At 35.6% G+C, this 11,780-nt stretch overlaps 1 protein-coding gene across 4 annotated transcripts; it reads left to right on the top strand.

The window, feature by feature from the left end:
- Nucleotides 1-1,024: 1,024 nt before the first annotated feature.
- LOC108990727 (transcription factor PIF1-like) lies at nt 1,025-10,150 on the top strand. Of its 4 annotated transcripts, XM_035694829.1 has the most exons (11): nt 1,047-1,060; nt 1,187-1,314; nt 1,433-1,537; nt 1,647-2,493; nt 5,105-5,203; nt 5,283-5,348; nt 5,466-5,531; nt 6,999-7,424; nt 7,733-7,811; nt 9,655-9,768; nt 9,875-10,150. In XM_035694829.1, the coding sequence occupies exons 3-10, from the start codon at nt 1,449-1,451 to the stop codon at nt 9,660-9,662; spliced, it is 1,680 nt and encodes a 559-aa protein (XP_035550722.1). In that variant the 5' UTR covers nt 1,047-1,060; nt 1,187-1,314; nt 1,433-1,448; the 3' UTR covers nt 9,663-9,768; nt 9,875-10,150. The 4 variants fall into 4 exon arrangements, with proteins under 4 accessions (XP_018820336.1, XP_035550723.1, XP_018820337.1 ...); XM_018964791.2 differs by having other exon boundaries at nt 1,025-1,314; nt 1,423-1,537; XM_018964792.2 differs by having other exon boundaries at nt 1,030-1,314; nt 7,038-7,424.
- Nucleotides 10,151-11,780: the final 1,630 nt, after the last annotated feature.

Raw genomic sequence — 11,780 nt, 5'->3', positions numbered from 1 at the left:
AGTGTCCACTTTATATATGGTCAATTTAAGGGTGTAACCGGTATGGTCTGATCCGATTTTAAATAAAATTTAGGATCGAATATGTATGTATCAGTTTTATATTTTTAAAAATCGATTACGCACCGGTTATCATCCTAAGCCGATACTTCCAGTTTTACCGATTCTAATCCAATTCGGTCATGTTTTTGGGTTTTAATAGTATTAGTATTAGAACATAAAATATAATTAATATACTAATATATATTAGTATATTAATGTATACTAATTAATTCAAATGAAATGTAATTAATATACTAATATATATTAGTATTACTATATATTATGTATTTATCAAAAAGAATATATTGAAAATTTATTAGGTCATAAAATATTATTAATATATATATTTTATGTTTAAAACATATGATCAAATAAATTTTCATGTTTAAAAAATATAGAATCGGAACCAAATCGGTACCAACCGATTTTGAAATTAAGAGAACCGGTTCCAGACTGGACTGGTTCCACTGATTTATAAAAAAGATTTGAAATTCAAATATTATAAAAATTAAATCTTACCATATCAATTATATAAAGAGTATATAAGGAATTAAGAGAAGTTTGGATAATGAGTTGAGATGAGATAAATTGAGATGAAAATTAAAAGTTGAATAAAATATTATTTTTAATATTATTATTATTTTAAAATTTTAAAATATTAAAATATTTATTATATTTTATATAAAAATTTAAAAAATTATAATAGGATAAATTAAAAGAAAAAATATAAATGTAAGCCTACTGTTTGTGAAAGTTGACGCACACCTAATGCATTGAGTGGAAAAAAAAAAAAAAAATTTGGACGGTGTGCTGCGGCTTCCGGCTGCTCCCGAGCATTTCTCTTAAACCAAATTTACAGCACCCGACCATTTCACTTATTATGAGTCCAATAAAACAAAAAAAGTGGACAAGGGAAAGCAAAGTCCATCGTCGACATGGGGTACATTACATGCTGTCAAAAATCCATTTCGTCTTGTTCCTTCGCTATAATTTATTTTTGGAGATGGATAGATAGAGAGAGGTACACACCTTATCTTCGTACTGCTCTGCTTCCTTGCAAGGCTAACCCAAACTGCCAATGGAATATTTTTCTTTAATTGAATTTTTTCTCCATTTCTTCCCAACTCTCCCCTGCACTCAGGAATAGAGAGAGAGAGAGAGAATTTTATGAGTTTTCCACCGATTAAATTAAAGAAACTGCAAAGGTTTCTCCAAATCCTCGTTAGGCTAAGGCGCTGTTAATCTTCTGATGATGACAAGTTACAAGTTCTGATTGTGAGTGGCTGGCTAATGAAATAGTGTTTTTGCTCATCTAATCGCTGTAGAATCTGGTTTTCTTCTTTGAAATTAACTAATTACCTTTTCTTTTTTGGTTTTTTGGAGTTCGTTTTAGTTTCAGAAAGTAGAGGATGAATCACTGCGTTCCGGACTTCGAAATGGACGACGATTACTCACTCCCCTCTTCTTCTGGGGCTGCTCGTCCCAGAAAATCGTCCTTGTAAGTGGCTTTCTTTCTTTCTTTCTTCTTCTCTTTTTTTTTTTTTTTGGTATAAATTTCGATTATATCGGAATTTTTTGAACGGTTTTGACGGAGAATGGGAACTCAGGCCTGAGGACGAGATCATGGAGCTGTTGTGGCAAAACGGCCAGGTGGTGATGCAGAGCCAGAACCAGAGGTCTATGAGAAGATCTCCACCTTCCAAATACAACAACGCTGTGTTTCCCGCAGATCAATCGGCGAACAGGGAGATCCGATCCTCACAAGAGGAACAAGAATCGGCCACACACCAGCACCAGCACTTATTTATGCAAGAAGACGAAATGGCCTCGTGGCTTCACTACCCTCTCGTCGATGACGACCCTGCTTTGGACCACAATTTCTGCGCCGACCTTCTCTATCCTACGCCTAATCAGAGTAACAATATCACTAATACCAACGCCAATCTTGTAGTCCGTACGAACGACGTCACTGAACTCCGTCAGAAGGTGACAGGAGGGGCGGGGACCTCGAGGCCACCGATACCGCCGGGCCGGAGGACGGACCTGGCGGACTCTAATGTCCAGAACTTCATGCACTTCTCGAGGCCCAAGGGGAGGCTTGCTGCAGGAGTCGATAGTACGCGGCCGCCGAGTTCGAAGAGCATGGCGGTGGTGAGGGAATCGACTGTGGTGGACTCGAGCGAGACGCCGGTGGTGGGACCAGAATCTTGGACGAGAAGCGCAGCGGAGGCGTCGGACTTCGGTAATAGGGGCTGCCCGACCATGAGCTGTGATGCAGTTGCTGGTACGTCGTCTGCGGGAGCAGGAGGGAAGGAGATGATGTCGTGTGAGGTTACTTTGACATCATCATCCGGCTGTTCCAGCGCCAGCGCCGAGCCGGCTAGAAAGCCGCCAGTTGATTACAACCGCAAGCGTAAAGGAATAGAAGCCGAGGACGCCGACTGCCATTGTGAGGTCAGTTCAGTCACTACATCCCCTCTCTTTTTGTGTGTACCTGTGGACTGGCCTTGACTATCGTGCGCCGGAGTGACGTCAGTTAACTTAGACACACTCTTATTTCAAGGGATGCTACGTTCGGTGCATGGTAGAAATTTGGCCGTGAACGCGGTCTCGTCTCTCTTGTAGTTTTTTTATAAGTACACGTGGCGGCGGTGGGATGAGTATGTGTCGCCACGTGTGAGTTGAAGTACCGGAGTTTTATGCTTTTTATGGGGGGGAAAAAATATAGTGAAGGATGATTGGTGTGAGATGTAGGCTGCAGTGGCTCCTAACTGCAGGGTATCGATTATAACAAAATTCGAAAATGATTAAATTTTTTGGCGTTGACGGCGCGTATCTCGGGACTGGTTTCTCGACCCATTACCTGATTTGGCATTAAGAAATGAATGGTTTGTCGTTGGAGTGAATCCAGACCAAGAAACTCGTCATGTATATCGCCCATAAATGTGATGGTGCTGATTGCCGAGTAAATGCATATACAATCTGTCATTTTAATTACTTTTATTGAACTGTTGGGTCGCTTAGGTGAATGAACTGTGATACAACAACAACAAAAAAAAAAGGAGTAAAAGTAAGTTACTGTTTATGCATGTCACCCCCAACCATTTGAGTGTTGGAATCGTTTGTTTTAACCTATAATGGAGTGTAGGATTTGAAGTTTCATTGTGGCTGATTGGAATGATATCGACACTTATCATCATCCTCTTCGTTTCTGTGTAGTATAGAATCCTGGAAGGTTATAGTTCTTCATGGTCCAAATGGACCACTGCTTTTATATTTCTGTTTTGAAATTATGATTTCAGTATGGGAGTCCACATTCCCAAATTAATGGTCCAGTTTGGACCACTGCTTTTTCTACATCTTTCTTTGTTCCATTTCTTAATTTCCATCTTCTATCATTATCTCACAATTTCTACCATCATAAATATTAACATTCAAGTCTAGAAGACACATCGATCACAAAATCGATATGCGCATTAAATAGTGCATTGGGCATATTCCAACAATAAGTTTGGAAAAATCCCTATGATAGAAATGCCACCATATTTGTTAGTTTTTCATAGTGGGAAGGACCCTCCCTTAGGTATTAGAAGCATGATCTTATGAAATGGTTTGTAATATAATCTACTCTTGTACTAATGTTTTTCTCTAATGAAGTCACTTTAGAAAAAAAAAAAAAAAAGGAGTCTAGAAGACAACTCTTATATATCATAAGGTGGGGCACTCCATCTGGTTTGCTACAAAGAAGAACCGAGGCCAAGGCAGAGCCAGAAATTCGTCTTCGGGGGCCGAATTAATATGACGATTATTCGGTTGTGGGAAGAAATTAATATACATTACAAATGGAATAAAATATCATACTCATTAAACGCTGACAAAAGATCTTTATCAAACTTGATAATTAGTAATGTACTAATGTTAAATACTTCAATAGGAACTTAAAATGCATTATATATATATATATATATATTTTTTTTATGGAGGAGAAAAATAACCGATTGAAGTGATTAGGGGAGGATATGAGAAATACAAATGTTCTTTCTTTTTTTTTTTTTTTCTCCTCTCTAAATCTATATATATTTATGTATATATCTTCTTTTTTAGATTTTGGAGGTCAAATTTTTGGATTAAAAAAAGGAGATACTCTTTTTCTTTCAGATTTTTGTGGAAACAATGTCGTTAGAAGAGGTTATCATAGTTTTAATGAAGGTCAAGAGTTTTTTTTTTTTTTTTTTTCCTTTTTGGGGGGGAATTTTTCTCAATTTTTATTTTTAGCTAGAGGAGATTTTTTTTTTTTTGGTTTTTTTGTGGGCTTGGGGGAGGGGTCTTGACCCTACAAGCCTCAATGAAGGTAATGAAAAATTGAGATACCTTGTCAATTATTTGTTGTTTGTGCATGCTGTTTGTTTGATAACTTAAACTAGAGCATCAATGGCTTTGGGAGTTGGCTAGGCTGACTTGACATGCTATAATAACCTAACAATATTTAGGTAATTAGGTCTGTTTGTTTAAGGGTTGGCATTTTGATCTGCTTGCGGGTCATCCCACTAGATCCAGTCTAAAATGGTGTATTTGTGCATCAAATGCTAGAACCTGAAAGGAATTGGAACAAGCTCAGTGCCTGGACTTAACAATCGAGCAAGAATTTATTCCATTCTTGCAGTAGGAAATAAGCATGGGACCTTAATAATGAGCGTTTGCTATACATCTCCATCAATTATTTGTAGTTCTTATAAGCAACATATTTTCTGGCCAGAAGCTGAGCAATGTGGGAGCCAGAGGAAAGCTTTTAAATAGGCAATCAAGTGCACTACCTATTTGGTGCTGTTAGCTTCAGGAGAATCAAATTGTGATACCCGTCTAAGGGTTAGAAGAGGTGTCAGGCCAAATTAAGCCATATTTGAAAATACGGGGTGTATTTTGTGTTAATTATTGTGCATTTCATGTTTTAAAAGAACCCGGTAACTTCTTTTTCTAGTTAATGTTTTCGGATTAAATGATCTTGTACCTTCTTTTTTATTTCTTTAATCATCCTGGTTGACTTTATATATTCTGATTTTAAAAGGATGTTGAGTTTGAGTCTGTGGCTGCGAAGAAACAGGTTCATGGATCCACATCTACAAAGAGATCTCGTGCCGCTGAGGTCCACAACCTTTCTGAGAGGGTCTGTAGTTTACTATCATAATAGCATATTTGACAAAATATCCCAATTTCAAATGGTGATGTATTGCATTCGTGTGCAGAGACGTAGAGATAGGATAAATGAGAAGATGAAGGCTTTGCAAGAGCTCATACCCCGTTGCAACAAGGTCATTACACATATTTCAGGATTTTTTCCCTAATATTGAGAGACTGCCTTCTTTTTTTATACATTATGTTTATATGGTATTGACTTGTTATATATTTGTTTTCTTTCTAAATTTCAGTCAGACAAAGCTTCAATGTTGGATGAGGCGATTGAGTACTTGAAATCACTTCAGTTGCAAGTACAGGTATATTATTCTTATCTTGCTTCTTACACTTAAATGTTTCCCTAGATGGTCTAAGTGCCTTGGTGGTCATACTTTTATTTGCAAACTTCTTAAAGTATACGTGACTCTATTTTTGTTAGATTGATAATACTGTCATTGGATAATAGTGCCATAATTGGTGTGCATCCTTTTCTTTTTTCTTTTTATTTTCTATTTTTTTTTAATGTCGGGGAACCTCTCCAAGGCAGGGCCCTTCGGACCCACCTCTGCAGAGTAAATTCCGGTCCTGTGCACCGCACCCTTGGAAGTTTCCCTATACGGAACTGGTTAAATCGTTGGCTTTTCACCAGGGGGTGTGGCCCCAAATGATTGTTTGCACCCATGAGGTGTTGAACCTTGGATCTTGAAGGGAGTGATACCCCAAGACCAAGGCCTTCACCACTTGGGGCATAAATGTGCAATCTCCTCCTTCTGTCTCTATGCTTACATGAATTTTTTTCTGAGGGAATGTTCCTGTGCTCCCCAGTCCCCTGACTTGAGTTGGCTTTGTTGAAGTCATCCCGTTTGGAACTTCTACACTATTACCTCAAGCTTCAAAGAACTCAATTTGTCTAAAATGACTTGAGTTGGCAGTTGTTGTAGCCTTCAACCTTGACATAAGTCTCTTTAGTTTGTTGAAGATTAAGATACTTGTACCTTAGGTCACTAACCAGATCTTATAAGCCACTACTTGTGTGCAGACAAAAGTGAATGCACAATATTATATGAAATGGTTAGATCTTATAAGCCACTACTTGTGTGCCAGCAAAACATCGTATATCCTGATTTTGATCCTTGAATCTTCATTAGTCAATATGAGATTCTCTTTTATATTTGACCCTTCTCTAGTTGATCCGGTCTTCCAAATTCCCTTTTTTTTTCAGATAATTTACATCTTTACATATGCTTTTCAGTTCCAACTGTTGAACTGAACTCCCAAGTGCACCAGAATAAGTTTAGCAACAAGATTTTTATTAATAATAAACAATTGGAAAGAGAGACTTTTTTAATTAGGTATCATTTCTAACACAAAGTTAGCAGGAGTCGTTGATCTTTCATTAAATTTTGATCCCTCCTAACGGTAAACTTGAGCCTTCCCTCTCACAATTTCCTCCAATGTAAGATATATGGTGGTAAACATATTGCTCCATTAGTTTTGACAGTTTAATGTTACGGACCAAAATTGAGCTTTTACCTACTTTTGGGCTGGGGAAGAAAAGGTAGAGAATTGGAGTTTCTGAACATTAAACCTATCATCTTCCGCCTTTGAAAGTTGACTTGAACTTAAATTTTAAATATCCTCTGCATGAAGATTGGTTTTTATAGCTTTGCTTATGTAGAAATGGCTTGGTTCATTCTCCATACCTAGCAATTATAGAAGTCCTTCGATACAAACATGTTTTTTCCAGTACCTTATTTTATTTCATGTGGTTTCTTTCATTTGTGCAGTATTCCTTACAAAGATTACGTTGTATTCATCATATGCAGATGATGTCCATGGGTTGTGGCATGGTCCCCATGATGTTTCCTGGTGTCCAGCAGTATATGCCAGCAATGGGGATGGGAATTGGAATGGGCATGGGCATGGATATGGGCATCAATCGGTCTATGATACCGTTTCCCAATATGTTAGCTGGTTCAGCGTTGCAAACATCAGCAGCAGCAGCTCATCTGGGACCACGATACCCAATGCCAGCTTTTCATATGCCACCTGTTCCTGCACCCGATCCATCCAGAATCCAAGCAACCAACCGGCCACAACAAATGCTACACTCAATTGGCACACAGCACACAAGCCAGCCCCGGTTCCCAAATTTTGTTGATCCTTATCAGCAGTACGTTGCTACCCATCAGATGCAATTACCAATACCACAGGTATTTTAGCCACCTAATTTTACCTCTGCATTAGAGCTTGTATATGTTTATGACACTTCCTTGCCACCTTTGTATATTATACAAAATCACTTCCAGGGTTCTGTTTTCCAAAACACTGTAGGTCTACACAAGCTGATTCGAAGTTAGCATTACCAACCTGTTATCGTTCAGACTTGAGTTTCTCTTGCTTTTTGTTCTTTTAAGGATATTGGTTATTTTACCAAAATAGAGAGGAATCTGAACCCATTTGTAGCTTACCCTTTGGTATTGTTAGAACTTGATATCATTTACGTCCATTCATTTTGCAGAATCAAGCACTGGCCCAGCAAAGCACTAGCAAGCCAAACACCATGAAGGGGCCTGAAATTCCTGACAATCACCAATCAGGTAGGCTGGTTACATAAAGAATGGTTGATTTTGTAGTTAGGGCAAAGCAAAAAGGTAAAAATACAGAGCCATAGAGCGTATGTTACTTTTTACTCATGGTCTTCTGGCTTTCACTTTTAAGAAACACTAGTCATAAATTTATTAAAGGAAATAAACTTGATGTAACTAATTTTATTTATTTATTTATTATTCCAATTAAGTACTGAGTTTAATTAAGTTAAGATACCTTTAGTAATTATACAAAAAATAGAACCTTTGAAAGAGTGTCAGTGTCAGCAATTTATCTCCAAAATTTTTGTTGAACACCTTGATCTTCTCTCCACTTGCACTCTTCTAATTATATGGTAGTGATAAGAAGCCCCAGAAATATGTTACACTCCTTTAAACTTCAATAGGAAAATTAAAGGACTACTAATTTAAATAAAAATTAATAATTTAATGAGATAATATTCTTCATTCAATAATTTTAAATTAAAAAAGTATCAATTATATCAGATGTGAATATTTCATTTAATAAGTTTAACTTAATAACATATTTATTTAATCCTCATTTAATGAGGAGTGGAGGATATGGTTTCATGAGAGCAAAGCTCCATATTTTGAAAAGGAAAACACTACTCCCACCAAGGATGTACACCGATTTTAATAGGTGCTCTTAGGCACACATACAGCTTTGTGATGTTCATATGCTTTTGGAATGAATAGGCCTACTCCAAACCTTGAGTAATGTAGCAATTAAGTAAAATGGAACACACGTTTTTTTTTTTTTTTATAAGTAATAAAAGATTTTATTCTCAAGAAATAGGCATAAGCCCAAGTACACATGACGTATACAAAGAAAATACCTACTACTTTCCAAAAACGAAAGGAAAACTAAAACAGATTCTAGAAATTATCTTTCATTACAAAAGTTTAGTCCACAAACTCAAAGTACTAAAGAAAAAATCCCTAAGTTCTCCTAATGAACGTTCTTTGTTTTTGAAGCATCTCCCATTTCTTTCAAGCCATAGGCACCACATGAGACAAGAAGGAATCATCTTCCAAACATGAACAAAATTCTTGCTACCCTTCAATCCCTTCCACGCTACCAATAAATCTACCACTTCCTTGGGCATTACCCAAAGTAAACCAGTCCGATTCAAAACCTCATTCCACAAGAACCTGGCCACTTCACAATGAAGAAAGAGGTGATTAACAGATTCTCCATCCTTCTTGCACGACACACCAATCAGTAATGCACATACCTCTCCTTTTAAGATTTCCAGTTGTCAACACTTTGCCCAAGGATACCACCCAACAGAAAAAAACAACCTTGGAAGGAACTTTCCTATATCTTCAAGAAACACTTGATGGAATACACGTTTATTTTCCTATATCTTCAAGAAAGCCATAAGGTAGTCTTGAACTACGTCAGTCACGAACTATATGATCATTCAAGTTAATATTCATGATTGAATTCAATGAACAACAAGAATGATTCAATCCAAGTAACTATTCCCATCCAACCCGAGATATCATCTTGAAAATTATTTGTACAAGTCCAGAATGTGAAACCCCTATGAAAAAAAAGTAAGACTTGAAAAAATCTTTCAGGTGAGTCTCACGTTTTTCAAAGGGTTTCCATGTCCTAGACTTGTATCTAGCATGAGCAATGCTTTTTTTTTTCATCTTACATTTTGTCATTCTTAGTCATACTTATTATGTGGTATATTTTAAGCAACTGTCACATAAATGGTCGATAGAAGCGACTACTGCCACATGGAGATCATATGATGTAGGATAAAATAAAGAGGACAATTTATCGTATTACAAAGACTCTTATTTCTTTTGACTTCTTCCTTAGGGACATGATACATCAATATATATATATATAGCGAGGATCCCTTGCTGGCTGAGAATGGATGCACACAAGTTGTAGGAATCTGTGTTGTAGTTGGTGCCAGCTACTCTCTGAATGGTAATGCCTTGCCTTGTTGCATGCATCTCTACTCAAATCAAAAGGTGGATGGCATGGATGGAACCGTATAATACCACTAGTGATGGCATCTTTTTGTGGATTACAGGTCGGAAGTTTTGGTGTGATGGATTTCGTACAGGACTCTTCCCTGCTAACTTTTTGCAGCATACGAGAGATTAGAGAAGACTCCTTTCCGAGCACAGAAGTTTTCCCGGATGGTTAATACAATTATACAAATATATGCATGGCTCTTAACATGTAATGTAATTATCGATACCCACCTGTAAATTTATGACTTTTGCTGCCTTTTTCTGATCTCTTTTCTTTTTTCCCTCCCTAATATGAAAAAACTCTTAAATGTTAAATTTCGTGATTAGGAATTTCCAATGTCTAAGAAAAAAAAATATATATATATATATATATATATATATTTCCAAATATGTATACTGATATCAATCGCACATGAAGCTTTTCATAAATTATATAAAAGATATTTGTATGATAATTTATTTATTTTTGGATAAAATCTATCTGTCTCATCAAGCATGCCATTTTCTTCTTCCACTTGCAAATATTGCATACACAGGACCATTGAAGCTGGAAAGCAAAAAGTTGTCTACGAAACTATTCCATGGACTATGTTGACGCTAGCTTCTTTCTTCTTTTTATTTTATTTATTTATTTATTTTTATTATTTATGAGTTATAACCCATTAAATTAATGAGCTCTTGAGCTTTATCTGAATTTAGGATTGGCTTCATAGCATAAATTATCTTGTCCAATAGTTGTGGGGCTATTTCCTTATAGAGGATAAGGTTGACTCTCAAATAAATATTTTTGAGTAATACTATATATATTTTTAAGATGTATAAGTCTCGTATATTTTTATTAAAAAAAATAAGGTCTATTATTAAAAAATAAATTTTTTCATATTAGTCTTAAATTTATTTACCTTTTTAAAAGAAATGCACGGGATTTATGTATACAAAAATAGTATAAATAAAAGAACATCACGGTGTGTGGAGAGTGCCGGCTGATATATAGCCGGGCTCATATTGTATACAACATAAGGGTTAAATGGTATCCTAAATGACAGAAATTAATATATTACATCCATTAATTAGTAATTACAATGGATGATTATGGGTACCTGATAAGATCATTATCATTTTACTTAATTTTTTACCATCTTAATAGTCAGACTTGGAGGGAGGGATATTACTTGTCACTTTTCAATAATTTTAAAAATATAAAATATCAATCTTAGGGCAGGTTTGGGGGTGAAATGAAAATTTTGTGTTTTGTTTTAGTGTTTAAAATATTATATTTTAATATTATTATTGTATTGAGATTTGAAAAAGTTGAAATGAAATTTAAAAAAATTGATTTGTTTATTATATTTTATATGAGGATTTAAAAAATATGTAATGATGAGATGAGATGAGATGAGATGAGAATTTTGTGTCTCATCCCATCCCCCAAACTTGCCCTTAATAACTCGAAATAAAAAAAAAAAAAAAAAAAATAGTGGAAAGTGTATTTAAACCACGTTGAAAGCAAGTGGCAGTGCCATAAAGGCTCGTCACTGAGCTGTATTCATTTTCTTGAACGCGTCTCTCTCACCTTTGTAACTGACAGAAATGTCTCGTTTTCTTTTGGCTGCAGACTTCCTCTGTTTTCTGCAAATTTTAGTAATATTATGATCATTTTTATCAACAAAAAATTTAATTTTCAACTTATTTTGAGTATTATTATATCCGATAATTAAGCTGAATTAATATGTGATTAAAAATAACAAAATAATTCTGCTTAGAGCACTGACATTGAACTAGTCAAATACCAGTAAAACTTAAAGAAAAACTTTATTCATAAGCCTCATACATCACACACCACATTTTTTATTATTTTTTTAATTTTTTTCGCTCATCAAATATATGGTATATGAATGATGAGTAGAATAATTCTATTATTTTAGGAAGAATAAAATTAAAAAAATAAAAGAAATTGTGGTG

The sequence above is a fragment of the Juglans regia genome, chromosome 10 (genome assembly GCF_001411555.2).
Source record: "Juglans regia cultivar Chandler chromosome 10, Walnut 2.0, whole genome shotgun sequence".
Classification (NCBI taxonomy): Eukaryota; Viridiplantae; Streptophyta; class Magnoliopsida; order Fagales; family Juglandaceae; genus Juglans; species Juglans regia.
This window is presented reverse-complemented; position numbering and strand designations above follow the sequence as displayed.